General features: G+C 39.5%; 1 protein-coding gene across 1 annotated transcript; it reads left to right on the top strand.

The window, feature by feature from the left end:
• The first annotated feature begins 2,953 nt into the window (after nt 1–2,953).
• Nucleotides 2,954–17,046, top strand: LOC107636770 (uncharacterized). The gene is made up of 3 exons (XM_088484791.1): nt 2,954–4,385; nt 6,257–6,261; nt 16,138–17,046. Exons 1-3 carry the CDS (start codon nt 2,954–2,956, stop codon nt 17,044–17,046), a joined length of 2,346 nt encoding a protein of 781 aa, XP_088340917.1.
• Nucleotides 17,047–18,548: the final 1,502 nt, after the last annotated feature.

The following is an 18,548-nucleotide window of genomic DNA, read 5'->3' as shown; positions in this document are numbered from 1 at the left end:
TTTTCTTTCCCTCTTTTTTCTTTCTCTGACATGTTTATATACATTATTCTCAAATAGTGAGTCATCACAATTTTGTTAGCTATTAGGAATTTTATAGACTTTTTAAAAGATTTGATGAATTGTTTATTTCACACAAGTGTATATATATTGTACTCACTTTTACTGTTTTGAATAAGAAAATTTTGAATACATTTTTTTCACAATAGCATCACTTTCCATTTTTTTGTTAGTGTTGAAAAAGAAAAAAAAGTTAAAAGAATAATATAAGTAATAAGGTTAAAATTATCAAAATAAAAACTTAGTTCAAATCTATTCCATGTTAAATAAGTTCATTCCAAAAATGAAAATTATGGTAAAAATTAAAAATTAAATTCAACTCAATTCTCTTTAAAAAATAATTTTTTCTTATCTTATTATATTTTTCAAGCATAGACATAGAGAAATTAATTTTGTTAGAAAATTAACTTTTTAACCAACAATACTCAACAAAGAATAACTTATCAAAAATTAAATAGAAAGAAAGAAGAGGGAAAAAAATTTAAAAGAAAACAAAAACGTTGAACAAATAGTTAGTTGAAAAAAAAATTAGTTTCCAATCTTTTCCTATACGTATTTAGCATATCAGTTTTCGATTTTTTTTCCCACTAATTTAAAAAAATTAATTATTTATATCTCGTAGTTTAAAATTATTCACTTTTTTTATTTATTAGGGAATCAAACTGAATTTTGCTTTTGAAATAGTTACAAGTGAATTGCATTAGATAGTTGACATATAATGTATTTTGTAAAACAAACAATATTTTTTTTGTTGATCTAATCTGGCAGGTCAAAGACTATTCCGTTATGAATTTGAGTTTCATTTAAAATTTGTTGTTGGCTAATAAGTTGCTGCATGCACAAAATAAAATTTGGACTTTTAACATTTTTTTTAAACGGACTAATAAGCTAATCATTAGACCAACCCAAATTGATTAAACAAATAGTAGTTAGGTCAAAAAATTTTAAAAGAAGGAAAAATAAACAAAAGTACACAAGAATTTTTATAGGTAGACAGGTGTACACTCCAATTTTTTAATGAGTCATTTGTACAAATTAATATAAAATTCCGTTGTCATTTCTAATCTTCCGTCGCTTGAATAATTTTTTCGGCGATGGTGGAGGGCAGTGACATGTTATTGTGTGATGTGGCCATTTTGGATGACACAACAAAAAATAAAATTATTAAATTTGTTAAAATAAAATTATTCTCACTGCCACTCCTCCATTTTCAGTCTCATCCTTACCTTTTTGCTGTCACTGTTGCTGCCACTAGCACGACATCATTTTCGAACAAACACCCAACACCAGGGACAGATTTACTCAGCACTCAGTGGGGGCAACTGCCCCCAGTGAATTTGGAAAAATTAATTAATAGTTCTTAGTGAATTGTCTAATTTGCCCCCACTATTAAATTTATTTTGACCCCACTGCCCACCCTCCTAATCCCTAATCAGCTAACCCTTCTCCTTCCCTTTTTCAATTTTGTTCTTCTGCTCCAGCCTCCAACCTCCGCTTGACCGCTTCCAGACTCCAGCCCTCAGTTACTGTCGTGTCGTCTACCGCCACTCGCCCACTCTGTTCAGTCTTTCTCCCGCGTCGGCTCCGTCGGTTTCTCGTTGCATCGCAGCGTGCCCGCGTCTGGTTCTGGCGCTGCGTTCCTTCAGCGTCTGGTGTATGGTGAGGTCTTCTTCTTCTTCTTCTTCTTCTTCTTCTTCTTCCTCGGTCTTCACAGCTGCAAGCCTTAAATCCTCGTTTGGTTCTATCTTCCCGTTTCTTCGGCGTGTAGATCTGGTTCTGTCTTCAGCAGTTCAGGGTGTGCGGGGTGTCGCTGGTTCTGCCGCTAGGTGCCGCTATGCCGCTGGTTCTGCCGCTGGTTCTGTCGCTGGGTGCCTGGGTCCTGGGTGCCGCTAGTTCTGCCGTTGGGTACCCTGCTTCATTCAGTTTTTATTCTTATTTGCTGCATTGTTATTAAGTTGATATAGTTCATTAATTTGATATAGTTCATTAATTCATTCAATTTGATATAGTTGATTAATTTGTTTTGATGTGATTGAATTTATTCTGATGTAAATCATGTAATTGTGTTCTGATAGACTGATAGAGTTCTAATATAATTGTTGGTTATTTTGTTAATTAACAATTGTGTTCTGATGGAATTTTAATGGAGTTATGATGTAATTGTGTTCTGATGGAAGAATTGTTCTGATGTAATTGTGTTATGATGTAATTGGCTTGACATTTTTCTATAGTAGAAGAATTATTTCGAAAATAAAGAAACACAGATCTAGGGACCTATGATATGAATAAGAATGAGATGGGAATCAGGGGATTATGATATAAATCTTAGAAGGGATAATGATTTAGAAGCTTACAGTACATAGCTTTCAGTTTCTATAGCAAGCACTTTAAAGTACTTTCTGATCATTCATTCCTAGCTTCCAAAGCATGAACTCTATACATCAAAGCTCAGCCATCTACAATTGGCTACTGCCTACTGGCAAAGAAACCAGAATTTGTACTTTCAAATCTCTATTAGGATAATTAATGCAAATTATGGACTTGCGTTTTAATTTCCTTTAACTTGTGTTATATGTAATATCCCATTTGAATATCTTTCTTCATTGTACTTTTGTGGTATTCAATTATGATGAATTGATGATGTATTTATAATATGCTGAGGAAAAGGGCTAGCTTCAAATGTTTCTAATAAATTAAAGCTATATAGTCTTATATTCTTATTTTAATGTATATTTTATATGAATATATTATCTTTTATATGAATAAATTAAGCAATTCATCATGTAAGAATATATTATCAGTATAAACTCTCAATATATTTATAATTTTATACTGAACTTCTCAATTTGTATAGAATTGTGAATTAATTTAGGTTTATAATTTTATTCTATTAGTAATGGAGAAATATTTCAAAAGAACTTTATCATTGGAGATTGGATCCCAAAACAATTCATCGACTTCTTCTAACAAGAGGAGATTTTTAGAATTCGAAGTAGAGAGTCTCATAGCAGATCCAGGACAACGACCAAAGATTTCAAGTTATCATCCGAATGACAGAGACAAAGTTAGATGTGCATATTTGCAAAAAGGTCCTTGTCAACCAAGGAATCATGATTTTCCGCAAACTGCTTGTGGTTCTTCTTTTCGAAGATTTAATCCTAATTGGTTTGATGATTATGGAAATTGGTTAGAGTATAGTATATCAAAAGATGCTGTTTTTTGTCTTTGTTGTTATCTTATGAAACCTGAGACTGAAGGTGGCGATGCTTTTGTAACCAATGGCTTTTCAAATTGGAAAAAAAGGGAGAGATTACAAACTCATGTTGGGATTCATGATAGTGCTCATAATCAAGCTTGGAGAAAATGTGAAGCACTTATGAAACCAAAACAACACATTAGTGTTGCTATTGAAAAACAATCTGAGCAAGCTAAAAAGAATTATCAAATTCATTTGACAGCCACAATTGATTGTATTAGATTTCTTTTGCGACAAGGATTGGCTTTTCGTGGTAATGATGAGACAGATGATTCTGTTAATCAAGGAAATTTTTTGGAACTTCTAAACTTTCTTGCGCAACATAATGAAGAGATTGGGAGTGCTTTCAAAAATGCTCGTGGGAATCTTAAACTAAGAGCTCCCTCAATTCAAAAAGATATTGTAAGAGCTGCTGCAAGTGAAACGACAAAAGTTATTGTTAATGATCTTGGGGATGAATTGTTTGCTGTTTTGGTTGATGAAGCCCGCGACATTTCTATTAAGGAGCATATGTCAGTTTGTTTAAGGTATGTGAATAAAGAAGGGCAAGTTAGGGAGCATTTTCTTGGTCTTGTTCATGTTTCTAATACTAATGCTTTATCTCTAAAATTAGCATTGGAGTCATTATTAGAAACATATAATTTAAGTTTATCAAGAGTACGTGGCCAAGGATATGATGGTGCAAGTAATATGCAAGGAGAATTTAATGGTTTAAAAACTTTGATATTGAAAGAAAATTCTTATGCTTTCTATGTACATTGCTTTGCTCACCAACTTCAGTTAGCTCTTGTAACGGTTGCAAAAAAACAAGTTGAAATTGCTTTGCTTTTCAATTTGTTAACCAATTTGTGCAATGTTGTTGGAGCTTCATGTAAACGAAGAGATATGCTTCGTGATAGTCAGATGACTAAGACAATTGAAGCATTACAAAGTGGAGAAATTGCTAGTGGACGTGGTTTGAATCAAGAAATAGCTTTGAAAAGAGCTGGAGATACTAGATGGGGTTCACACTATGGAACTATACTTAGATTAATTTCTTTGTTTCCTTCCGTGGTCAATGTTCTTGAATATTGTAAGACCCAGTTAATTAACGGCTAATTAACCCATAAATAAAAATTTATTCTAGAAAGCCAAAAATGTTATTTTTATGGCTAAATGTGATAGAGGAGATTGAGACGAGAATTTCGGTACCAATTTTATAGAAATCGGACCAAGATTGGACCAAACGGGCCAAACCGGTCCAACCGGACCCAAAGTGGGCCCTTGGCCCAACTAAACTAAACCAAAACCCTAGTTTTCAGCACTCTCTCTCCTCACAACACACTAAACACGCTGAAAATGGAGGCTATGGAGGGAAGAACACTCTCAAGTTCTTTCTCTCACTTGATCTTCAAACCACCATAACTTTTGATCTAGAGCTCCGATTGTCGCTCCGTTTGTGGCCACGCGTTCACCGCGGAGAGCTCTACAAAACCCATACAATTAATCTTGAGGTAAGCCACGTTTTACTGTTCGAAATTCCAGCCCTTGATTTCGAGTTTCATGAGCAAAAATGTTGAGATTTTGGGTTCTTTGATGTTATAGGGCCCAACTCTCTTGAAGGAGAAGGTTAATCTTGTCTCCTTGGACCTTGGGTGTGGTAAGATTCTCAACCCTAGTGTAATTTGTTGTTCTATGAGGTTTGGGCATTGAGATGTTGTGTATGGGTATGATGATTGTGGCTTAGGTTGTGTATATGTGAATATTGGAGCTTGATTGGTGATTTTGGAAAGCTTGGAAGAGGGTTTTGTGTGACAAAATCTGTTCTTGGAGGTGTTGAGACCTTGAGAGCTTGAGGACAAGTGGTTTGGAAGTGCTCCGGTTGAGCTTGGGAAATCGGCTAAGGTATGGTTTCGGTTTTCCGTATCTAATATGTAATGTGGTAGGAAATACTTAGGCTAGAGGCCCTAAGATAGGCATTGAATTGTTGGTGTTGTTGAATAGTTGAGATATATGATGTGTTCATATATGTGATTATGAATATTGATGCCTTGATTGTGTGATGTATGAGAAATGCATGTTGTGATATATGCTTGATGGGTGATTGAGGTTGAATTGATGGGTGGTACCATGTTGATGGTGAGTATGATGTTGATCATGTATAATGATGGTTGATTTGGAAATTAATATTATTGGAAATTGGGGTGAGAATGATGTATGACATGAGATTGTGTTTGTCCTTTAGCCATTGATTAAGAAGTGTTAAAATGGTTGGAGGTAGTTTTGGAAATTTTGGTAAAATGTCAATGTGTGAGTTGAGGATGGCTTGTTGTTGATTTTGGTACATTTCGAATGATTTCAAAGAGAAGGGTTGAAATTGGCATGTTTTGATTGATTTTGAAAAGAGTTGAAAGTGGCTTGTTTTGAAAATGGCACTTTGTGGTTTTGAATGAAAACATGGTTTTTGGGCATACTTTGACGGGACATAACTTGGACTACGGATCTTTGATTTGTGCCAAATCTGTTTAGAAATAAAATTGGATCCGGGATGTCCATGCCGTTTGAAGAACGGGTGAAAAATGATTTAAAATGAGAGAGTTATGACCGTCGGAAGATTGGGGGTTGAATCTGTAAATTCTGCAGTTTTTAACTTAGAAAATTTTTAGCAGAATAATCCCCCGCGCGTAGGCGCACTTGGCGCGTACGCGCCATTCTTCCAGGAAGCGCCATCCACGCGTGCGCGTGATGTGCGCGGGCACGCCGAATGTGCTGCACCCAATGCCCAGCCATTTTTCAGAGAGTTGTGCCAGAGTTGTGCCAGTTTTGTGCTTGGGGCACAAGAGTACCCACGCGTACGCGTGGCTGACGCGTGCGCGTTGTTTGGCTAATTTTCAACCCGCGCATTCGCGCGTATGACGCTTGCGCGTAGATGAGTTATAAGGCCATCCGCGCGTGCGCGTGGAGTGCGCGTATGCGTGGCCCTGTTTTCATCCCAAAGTTGATTTTTGAGTTTTAAAAGCCAAATTTCATACTTCTAAGCCTCCGATCTCACCACTTATGTCTTAAATCATTATGATATGCCTAGCATGAGAAAAAGGGCTAGTGACTGTGGTAACTTGCGAGTGAAGCAAGGGGAAAAATGAATGATCATTGAGGATCAAAGATGATTATGTGAGATGCGGAGAATGGCGGTGGAAGTGCTTGTTATGCCATGGGCCGAAGGGCCATAATTGTTAATGAATTGGCTGGTTATGGATTTAACCGTGAGCCGGATGGCTAGATTATTGCTGTGTTACGGCGGAGCCATGTTTATGGCCAAGCATAAATGCATATATGCTGTTGATTGAATTGTGTATGTTTGCACTTCCACCATTGGAGATGAGGGTTTCCCTGGGTAGTAGCAATGGCTAGCCACCATGTGCTCCAGGTTGAGACTCGAAGCTCTGTTAACCCAATGTCGTAAGTGTGGCCGGGCACTGTGAAAGGCCCGGATGAGCTCGCCCCCATAAATATTCACCAGTGATGGTGATGGATAAATATTCACCAGTGAGGGTGATGGATATGGATCATGATTATGATCAAGTTTATGATGAGTATAACTCGAGTTGGGGATGCACGACAGAGGGACAGTCCAATGGTTAGCTACCAGGACTTGTCGGGTTGGCTCTATAACCGACAGATGATATCATCAGCCACTAGGGACAGGCATGCATCATAAGCATACTACATGAATTGTTTGAGATTGCCTATTGACTGCATATTACTTGCTAATTGCCTAAATGCCTTATCTGTTCCTATTTGTAAATCTCTTGTCTGATATAACTGTGTTTGCTATATTATACTCCTGCTGGTGGTTGGGAGGTCTGAAGGAATTGGAAAGGGAAGTATTAGTTAGAATGAAGGATCTTTAGTCAGTTGCCACTTACGGTTTAGCTTGTTTATAAGCTTTGATATTACCTGGAGGAAGTTCTAGGATTGCCTTCGGCTTTCCTCTATTATTATGTATTATATATGTGGAAGCTGTTACCGTACTGGGGACCTCTAGTTCTCACCCATGCGGATTTTGTGGTTTTCAGATGCAGGACGCGAGGCTTCTCGTTGAGGCATGCTGGAGACTTCTGGATTAGCGAAGATCCTTTGTTCTTGGGACTCTGTTTGGTTTATATATCTTGTTTAGATACTTTTATCTCCATTAAATAATACAAACTGTGATGACTCCTTCTAGAGGGGATTTTGGAGAATAGGTTGTATGTATTTGTGTCCCTTTGGGTTTCCTTTGGGGTTTCCTTATTTTATTATATGTATATATTATTATGCTCGGACCGGTTATCTTCACAGCCGGATTTTGAGTCTTGATATTCTCGTTTTTGACACTCCTTATATATATGATCTTGCGTTAGCTTATCCTTTGCTCGTTACGTTATCGATCGGAGTGTTGCGCGTTCGAGTTACGGTTTTTGTTTACCCCTTTTTCTACAAAGGCTCCTAGCTATAATCAATTATTCATACTACTATACGTACTAAATTTTTGTTTTAGAGGTCGTAATACCTTGTCATCTCTGAATTATGACTTAAGCATAAGACTCTGTATGGTAGGGTGTTACATTATGGTATCAGAGCAGTTCGTTCCTGTAGAGCCTGAGGAATGGACTGACTACGCTTCTGTGCATTCTCTGTATGTGTGTTATGTGCTGTTAGTATATCTGCTTGATATAATTGGCATAAACGTTCATGAGCATGCATTTGGGACTTTGAAGCACTAAACTTCCGATATTGAGACTGATCAACTTAATATCGATTATTTGGTGTGTATAGGAACTAGATGGCGCCTCGTGGACGCGGTAGAGGCCGTGGGAGAGGACATACGAATGCTCGTGCGCCGGAGACTAACCCTAATGACCCGGTGAACTTTATGAATGTGTTGGAGAACATGGCTGCTGCTATGCAAGCCACTGCTGAGGCTCTTGGCCAACAGATGAACAACCATGGTAATGATGGAGGTGGAGTTCAGGGCCCGATGACACTGGCAAACTTTTTGAAGGTTAATCCACCGAAGTTCAAGGGAACTACTAGCCCGACTGAAGCCGATACATGGTTTCAGGCCATGGAACGAGCACTGCAAGCGCAGGTGGTGCCTGAAAGGCAGCGTGTAGAGTTCGCTACCTATTTGCTCATTGGGGAAGCGTTGCATTGGTGGCAAGGAATCCGACGCCTTCTGCAGCAGGGTGATGATTATATCACCTGGGATGTCTTCCAAGAGGAGTTCTATAAGAAGTACTTTCCGACTTCTGCTAGGACGGCCAAGGAGCTTGAATTGTTGCAGCTGAAGCAGGGTACTATGTCCGTATCTGAGTATACTGACAAGTTTGAGGAGCTGTTCAGATTCTCTCGTATGTGTCAAGGGACTCCAGTGGAATATGAGGAGTGGAAGTGTGTTAAGTACGAAGGAGGACTCCGTAGTGATATTTTCGGTTCGGTGGGGCCAATGGAGATTAGGACTTTCTCCGAATTAGTGAACAAGTGTAGGGTTGCTGAAGAGTGTGTGAAGAAGGCAGCCGCTGAGAAAGGAAGTCACAAAGGATCATTTCCACAGAACCGAGGGAAGAGCTTTGCACCTAGAGGTCCGTCTTTCAAGAGGGGAGGTTCTTTTAGGAGGCCCAACAACAACTACTCCCAAGGGAAAAGGTTTGGGAAGCAGCCTCAGAATGATCAAGCTTGTACTAGGTGTGGGAGTCACCATCCGGGAGTACCATGCAAGGCCGGATGGGGTTTGTGCTACAATTATGGAAAAGCGGGGCATAAAGCCACAAGTTGTCCGGAGAAGCAAAAGCAAGGTGCTGGGAAAGCACAACAGACTGGTCGGGTGTTCACCACCTCAGCTGTGGGTGCAGAGGGATCTGAGACACTCATTCGAGGTAACTGTGAAATGGCTGGTCAAACTTTAAATGCTTTATTTGATTTGGGAGCATCACATTCATTTATTGCATTTGAGAAAGCCCATGAGTTAGGATTGAAGATCGTAACCTTAGGTTATGACTTAAAAGTGTATAATGCTACCCATGAGGCCATGGTAACTACGCTAGGATGCCCGAAAGTTTCGTTTAGGTTCAAGCAGCGTGATTTTGTCCATAATTTAATCTGCTTACCGATGATCGGTCTTGATCTTATCTTGGGATTGGACTGGTTATCTGAGAACCATGTCCTACTTGATTGTTCTACAAAGTCGGTGTACTTTATGCCGGAAGATACAGAAGGGCCGGTCGTGGTGAATAATTATTACTTGAATTCGATGATGGTGAACTGTTCTGGAATCGAATGTCAGGGTATCCTGTTGTTAACCGCTGGTGTTTCGGGTGATGATCAAAAGTTGGATCAGATTCCGGTAGTGTGTGAGTTTCCGGAAGTGTTTCCCGATGATATTGAGGAATTTCCACCTAACCGAGAGGTCGAGTTTGCTATTGAGTTGGTGCCTGGGGCGGGACCAATCTCAAGTGCTCCTTATAGGATGTCACCGTTAGAGATGGCCGAGCTAAAGTCTCAGTTAGAGGAATTGTTGGGTAAGAACTTTATCCGACCAAGTGTTTCCCCGTGGGGTTCTCCAGTGTTACTGGTAAAGAAGAAAGATGGAAGTATGCGGCTCTGTGTGGATTACAGGCAGCTGAACAAGGTCACCATAAAGAATAAGTACCCATTGCCAAGGATTGATGATCTCATGGATCAGTTACAAGGAGCTGGGGTTTTCTCTAAGATCGATTTGCGATCCGGTTATCACCAAATAAGGGTGAGGGGTGAGGATATCCCTAAGACCGCTTTCAGGACTCGTTATGGTCATTACGAGTATACTATGATGTCTTTTGGGTTGACGAATGCTCCTGCAGTGTTTATGGATTACATGAATAGAGTATTCCGTCCGTTTCTGGATAAATTCGTTGTTGTCTTCATTGACGACATACTGATTTACTCCAAGACTGAAGAAGAGCATGCGGAACACTTGCGGACCGTGTTGCAGATTTTAAAGGAGAAGAAACTCTATGCGAAACTGTCTAAGTGTGAGTTTTGGAAGAGTGAGGTAAAGTTTTTGGGTCACGTGGTGAGTAAGCAGGGAATAGCCGTAGATCCAACTAAGGTAGAAGCTGTGATGGATTGGAGGAAACCAACCACAGTAACTGAGATAAGGAGTTTTCTGGGTTTAGCTGGCTATTACCGAAGGTTCATCAAAGGCTTTTCGCAATTAGCCTTGCCATTGACAAAGTTAACCCGCAAAGACACTCCGTTTGTTTGGACTCCTGAGTGCAAGGAGAGCTTTCAGGTATTGAAGAAAAAGTTGACCACTGCACCTGTGTTAGTGTTACCTGAGCCGAACGAACCTTTTGAGGTGTACTGTGATGCCTCACTAAAGGGTCTAGGATGCGTGCTGATGCAGCATCATAATGTGGTGGCGTATGCCTCACGACAGTTAAGACCTCATGAAGTTAGTTACCCTACGCACAATTTGGAACTCGCTGTGGTTGTGTTTGCCTTGAAGGTGTGGAGGCATTATCTCTATGGGGTTAAGTTCCAAGTCTTCTCTGATCACAAGAGCTTGAAATATCTCTTTGATCAGAAAGAGCTTAATATGAGGCAAAGGAGGTGGATGGAATTATTGAAAGACTACGACTTTGAGTTGAATTACCATCCGGGAAAGGCAAATGTAGTGGCGGATGCGTTAAGTCGGAAGTCGTTATATGCGTCTTGGATGATGCTTCAAGAGGAGAAGTTGCTCAAGGGATTCGAGAGTCTAAAAATTGGTGCTCGAGAAGTATCTGGAACCTTGTGTTTGAGCCGATTAGAAATCTCAAGTGACTTTAAGTCCGAACTCCTAAAGGCTCATGAAAATGATGAAGCGTTATGGAAGGTGTTACCGGCTATCGAGCAAGGAAAACAGTGGAGAGTGTCGGAAGAAAAAGATGGGTTATGGAGATTCAAGGGTAGGATCATTGTGCCGGATGTTGGTACTTTGAGGCAAGATATCTTAAAGGAGGCACACAAAAGCGGATTCTCCATTCACCCGGGAAGTACTAAGATGTACCATGATTTAAAGGCGATGTTTTGGTGGCCGGGTATGAAGAATGATGTGGCAGAATATGTTTCAAATTGCTTAACTTGTCAAAAGGTAAAGATTGAACATCAAAGACCTTCCGGGATGTTGCAACCTTTAGAGATTCCGCAATGGAAGTGGGAAAGTATTGCAATGGACTTTGTGTCGGGATTGCCAAGGACTAGGACTGGTTTTGATGCTATCTAGGTGATTGTGGACCGACTGACAAAGTCAGCTCACTTTTTGCCCATTCGGATGACTTACACCCTTGAGGAGCTAGCTCGGTTATACATAAAGGAGATTGTGAGACTCCATGGTGTACCTGCTACTATAATCTCTGATAGAGATCCTCGTTTCACTTCGAGATTCTGGGGTGCATTTCAGAAAGCTTTTGGAACCCGATTAAGCTTGAGTACAGCTTACCATCCTCAAACAGATGGTCAATCTGAGAGGACGATCCAAACACTAGAGGATATGTTGAGAGCTTGTGTTTTGGATCAACCGGCAAGTTGGGATTGGTATATGCCGTTAGTGGAGTTTGCATACAATAATAGTTACCATATGAGCATCGGAATGGCTCCGTATGAGGCATTGTATGGGAGGAAATGTCAATCTCCACTATGTTGGTATGAAACTGGAGAGAAAGGCTTGTTGGGGCCGGAAATGATAGTTGAGACTACTGAACAAGTTAAGAAAATCCGAGATAGGATGCTTACGGCGCAGAGTCGCCAAAAGAGTTACGCTGATCAGAGGTGGAAGCCCTTGGAATTTGAGGAAGGAGATCATGTTTTCCTTAAGGTTACTCCGACCACAGGAATAGGTAGAGCGATTAAAGCAAAGAAGTTGAATCCTCGATACATTGGTCCATTTCAGATCCTGGAGAGGATTGGGCCGGTGGCGTATCACGTGGCTCTACCACCTCATCTTTCGAACCTGCACGACGTGTTTCACGTGTCGCAGCTTCGGAAGTACACCCCTGATGCTAGCCATGTGTTAGAACCCGAATCGGTTCAGTTAAGGGAAGATTTGACGCTTCCAGTGGCTCCAGTCAGAATTGATGATACTAGTATCAAACGACTGCGTGGAAAAGAGGTTTCATTAGTCAAAGTGGCTTGGAGTCGAGGCGGTGTTGAGGAACACACTTGGGAACTTGAGTCGGAGATGCGAATGGATTATCCGCACTTATTCTCAGGTAATTGCATTTGAATTTTGTGGGCAAAATTCCCAATTAGGTGGGTAGAATGTAAGACCCAGTTAATTAACGGCTAATTAACCCATAAATGAGAATTTATTCTAGAAAGCCAAAAATGTTATTTTTATGGCTAAATGTGATAGAGGAGATTGAGACGAGAATTTCGGTACCAATTTTATAGAAATCGGACCAAGATTGGACCAAACGGGCCAAACCGGTCCAACCGGACCCAAAGTGGGCCCTTGGCCCAACTAAACTAAACCAAAACCCTAGTTTTCAGCACTCTCTCTCCTCACAACACACTAAACACGCTGAAAATGGAGGCTATGGAGGGAAGAACACTCTCTCAAGTTCTTTCTCTCACTTGATCTTCAAACCACCATAACTTTTGATCTAGAGCTTCGATTGTCGCTCCGTTTGTGGCCACGCGTTCACCGCGGAGAGCTCTACAAAACCCATACAATTAATCTTGAGGTAAGCCACGTTTTACTGTTCGAAATTCCAGCCCTTGATTTCGAGTTTCATGAGCAAAAATGTTGAGATTTTGGGTTCTTTGATGTTATAGGGACCAACTCTCTTGAAGGAGAAGGTTAATCTTGTCTCCTTGGACCTTGGGTGTGGTAAGATTCTCAACCCTGGTGTAATTTGTTGTTCTATGAGGTTTGGGCATTGAGATGTTGTGTATGGGTATAATGATTGTGGCTTAGGTTGTGTATATGTGAATATTGGAGCTTGATTGGTGATTTTGGAAAGCTTGGAAGAGGGTTTTGTGTGACAAAATCTGTTCTTGGAGGTGTTGAGACCTTGAGAGCTTGAGGACAAGTGGTTTGGAAGTGCTCCGGTTGAGCTTGGGAAATCGGCTAAGGTATGGTTTCGGTTTCCCGTATCTAATATGTAATGTGGTAGGAAATACTTAGGCTAGAGGCCTTAAGATAGGCATTGAATTGTTGGTGTTGTTGAATAGTTGAGATATATGATGTGTTCATATATGTGATTATGAATATTGATGCCTTAATTGTGTGATGTATGAGAAATGCATGTTGTGATATATGCTTGATGGGTGATTGAGGTTGAATTGATGGGTGGTACCATGTTGATGGTGAGTATGATGTTGATCATGTATAATGATGGTTGATTTGGAAATTAATATTATTGGAAATTGGGATGAGAAGGATGTATGACATGAGATTGTGTTTGTCCTTTAGCCATTGATTAAGAAGTGTTAAAATGGTTGGAGGTAGTTTTGGAAATTTTGGTAAAATGTCAATGTGTGAGTTGAGGATGGCTTGTTGTTGATTTTGGTACATTTCGAATGATTTCAAAGAGAAGGGTTGAAATTGGCATGTTTTGATTGATTTTGAAAAGAGTTGAAAGTGGCTTGTTTTGAAAATGGCACTTTGTGGTTTTGAATGAAAACATGGTTTTTGGGCATACTTTGACGGGACATAACTTGGACTACGGATCTTTGATTTGTGCCAAATCTGTTTAGAAATGAAATTGGATCCGGGATGTCCATGCCGTTTAAAGAACGAGTGAAAAATGATTTAAAATGAGAGAGTTATGACCGTCGGAAGATTGGGGGTTGAATCTGTGAATTCTGCAGTTTTTAACTTAGAAAATTTTTAGCAGAATAATCCCCCGCGCGTAGGCGCACTTGGCGCGTACGCGCCGTTCTTCCAGGAAGCGCCATCCACGCGTGCGCGTGATGTGCGCGGGCACGCCGAATGTGCTGCACCCAATGCCCAGCCATTTTCCAGAGAGTTGTGCCAGAGTTGTGCCAGTTTTGTGCTTGGGGCACAAGAGTACCCACGCGTACGCGTGGCTGACGCGTGCGCGTTGTTTGGCTAATTTTCAACCCGCGCATTCGCGCGTATGACGCTTGCGCGTAGATGAGTTATAAGGCCATCCGCGCGTGCGCGTGGAGTGCGCGTATGCGTGGCCCTGTTTTCATCCCAAAGTTGATTTTTGAGTTTTAAAAGCCAAATTTCATACTTCTAAGCCTCCGATCTCACCACTTATGTCTTAAATCATTATGATATGCCTAGCATGAGAAAAAGGGCTAGTGACTGTGGTAACTTGCGAGTGAAGCAAGGGGAAAAATGAATGATCATTGAGGATCAAAGATGATTATGTGAGATGCGGAGAATGGCGGTGGAAGTGCTTATTATGCCATGGGCCGAAGGGCCATAATTGTTAATGAATTGGCTGGTTATGGATTTAACCGTGAGCCGGATGGCTAGATTATTGCTGTGTTACGGCGGAGCCATGTTTATGGCCAAGCATAAATGCATATATGCTGTTGATTGAATTGTGTATGTTTGCACTTCCACCATTGGAGATGAGGGTTTCCCTGGGTAGTAGCAATGGCTAGCCACCATGTGCTCCAGGTTGAGACTCGAAGCTCTGTTAACCCAATGTCGTAAATGTGGCCGGGCACTGTGAAAGGCCCGGATGAGCTCGCCCCCATAAATATTCACCAGTGATGGTGATGGATAAATATTCACCAGTGAGGGTGATGGATATGGATCATGATTATGATCAAGTTTATGATGAGTATAACTCGAGTTGGGGATGCACGACAGAGGGACAGTCCAATGGTTAGCTACCAGGACTTGTCGGGTTGGCTCTATAACCGACAGATGATATCATCAGCCACTAGGGACAGGCATGCATCATAAGCATACTACATGAATTGTTTGAGATTGCCTATTGACTGCATATTACTTGCTAATTGCCTAAATGCCTTATCTGTTCCTATTTGTAAATCTCTTGTCTGATATAACTGTGTTTGCTATATTATACTCCTGCTGGTGGTTGGGAGGTCTGAAGGAATTGGAAAGGGAAGTATTAGTTAGAATGAATGATCTTTAGTCAGTTGCCACTTACGGTTTAGCTTGTTTATAAGCTTTGATATTACCTGGAGGAAGTTCTAGGATTGCCTTCGGCTTTCCTCTATTATTATGTATTATATATGTGGAAGCTGTTACCGTACTGGGGACCTCTGGTTCTCATCCATGCGGATTTTGTGGTTTTCAGATGCAGGACGCGAGGCTTCTCGTTGAGGCATGCTGGAGACTTCTGGATTAGCGAAGATCCTTTGTTCTTGGGACTCTGTTTGGTTTATATATCTTGTTTAGATACTTTTATCTCCATTAAATAATACAAACTGTGATGACTCCTTCTAGAGGGGATTTTGGAGAATAGGTTGTATGTATTTGTGTCCCTTTGGGTTTCCTTTGGGGTTTCCTTATTTTATTATATGTATATATTATTATGCTCGGACCGGTTATCTTCACAGCCGGATTTTGAGTCTTGATATTCTCGTTTTTGACACTCCTTATATATATGATCTTGCGTTAGCTTATCCTTTGCTCGTTACGTTATCGATCGGAGTGTTGCGCATTCGAGTTACGGTTTTTGTTTACCCCTTTTTCTACAAAGGCTCCTAGCTATAATCAATTATTCATACTACTATACGTACTAAATTTTTGTTTTAGAGGTCGTAATACCTTGCCATCTCTGAATTATGACTTAAGCATAAGACTCTGTATGGTAGGGTGTTACAAATATGTTGAGGAAGATGGAAATAATTCAGAACAAAGAGCTGAAGCATGTCATTTATTGAATGTCATTCAATCCTTTGAATTCATTTTCAACTTGCACTTGATGAAAAATATCTTGGGAGTTACTAATGAATTATCTCAAGCGTTACAAAGGAATGATCAAGACATTGTAAATGCTATGGCATTGGTTAAAGTGTCTAAGCAACGGTTGCAAACTATAAGAGATGATGGTTGGTCTCTTTTAGTTGATGAAGTCTCATTGTTTTGTGAAAAATATAATATTACTATTCCAAAAATGGATGATATATTTGTGTCACAAGGAAGATCAAGACGCAAAGCTCAAAAGATCTCAAATTTGCATCATTTTCAAGTTGAGATATTCTATCAAGTAGTTGATAGACAACTTCAAGAACTCAACAATCGTTTTACCGAGGTGAATACTGAATTACTTCTTTGTATAGCTTGTCTGAATCCAAGACACTCATTTCTTGCGTTTGATAAGGAGAAGTTAATCCAGTTAGCTCAATTCTATCCATTAGAATTTTCTTCTACTCAACTTTTGGCACTTGATAGTCAACTTGAGAACTTCATACTAGATGTGCGTTCTGATGATCAATTCTCAAACTTAAATGGGATTGGTGCTCTTTCTCAGAAATTGGTTGAGACTCGAAAAAATATTGTTTATCCATTAGTGTTTCTTCTTTTGAAGTTAGCTTTAGTTTTGCCTGTAGCAACTGCATCAGTTGAAAGAACCTTTTCTGCTATGAACATCATAAAGAGTCGGCTTCGCAACCGTATGGGAGATGAATTTTTAAATGATTGTTTAGTGACATACATAGAAAGAGAGACATTTGATTGTATTGACAATGAAAAGATTATTCAATCTTTTCAAAATATGAAACCCAGAAGAATGGAATTTTAAATTATTTATTATTTAAATTATTATTTTATTATTTTAATTTGTTAGTTAAATAATTTGAGGAATAATTATATTTTATAATACTATAGTATAATTATATAAATTATTATTATACTATATATATTTTGCCCCCACGGATAAAATTTTCTGGATCCGTCACTGCCCAACACCATGGCATCAATACCATCTTTCACGGCTACCACCTGATAAACCACTATTTTATGGTTTATCTTGTACTCAATTGAGTAGTTTTTATCAACTCTTTACCCACTTATTCATACAAGTTGCATGTGTTACATTTTCCTTCCTGATTTTGTGCTATGATTGAAAACTTGCTTCCCAAGCCTTTAAATTACCAAAAATTAATTCCCTGTTATCACCATTCGATGCCTTGATATGTGTGTTAAGTGTTTTCAGAGTTTATAAGGCAGGAATGGCTCAGAGGATGGAAAGGAAGCATGCAAAAGTGGAAGGAATACGAGAAATTGAAGGAACTGCAAAGCTGTCCAGCCTGACCTCTTTGCACTAAAACGGTCATAATTTGAGCTACAGAGGTCCAAATGATGCAGTTCTAGTTGCGTTGGAAAGCTAATGTCTGGGGCTTCGATTTGATATATAACATGCCATAGTTGCCCTGACGATAAGTGACGCGAACGCGTGATCCACGCGGACACATTGCAGTGACGAAAAACCAGCATGGCAGATTTCGCAACCAGCAATTTCTGGGCTGTTTCTGACCCAATTTTCGGCCCAGAAAGCACAGATTAGAGGCTATAAAGTGGGGGAATCAAGCTTTAATATACACAATTTTTAGGATTTAGATGTAGTTTTTAGAGAGAGAGGCTCTCTCCTCTCTCTTAGGATTTAGGATTAGGATTCCTCTTAAAGGATTTAGGATTCTTTATTATTTCAACTTACAATTTCTTCTGAGTTCCAGGTTCAATGTTCGTTTTATTTATTTTTCCAATTTAATTTATGAATTTTCCATGTTAGATCTGAATATTCTATTTAATATAATTTGAGGTATTTTCAGAATTAAGATTGCTTTCCTTTATTTATATAAATAATTTAGATTTTTTCCTTTTGGCTTTGGTTGATTCATTGGTAACTCTTGAGTTATCAAACTCATCGTGATTGATAATTGTTATTTTTGCTAATTGAATTAAATTCCACTAACTCTAGTCTTTCCTTAGGAGTTGGCTAGGACTTGAGGATCTAACTAATTAGTCCACTTGACTTTCCCTTGCTTTAGTAAAGGTTAACTAAGTGGGATTAAAACTCAATTCTCATCACAATCGATAAGGATAACTAGGATAGGACTTCCAAATTTTCGTACCTTGCCAAGAGTTTTATTAGTTATTAATTTATTAATTCCTGCAATTTATTTTCCTTGTTCAAACCTTTTAAAACCCAAAATTCTACCTTTTCCATAGCTAATAATAAGTCATACCTCCCTGCAATTCCTTGAGAAGACGACCCGAGGTTTAAATACTCGGTTATCAATT

Source organism: Arachis ipaensis, chromosome B4 (assembly GCF_059453495.1).
Source record: "Arachis ipaensis isolate K30076 ecotype BB chromosome B4, ASM5945349v1, whole genome shotgun sequence".
Classification (NCBI taxonomy): Eukaryota; Viridiplantae; Streptophyta; class Magnoliopsida; order Fabales; family Fabaceae; genus Arachis; species Arachis ipaensis.
This window is presented reverse-complemented; position numbering and strand designations above follow the sequence as displayed.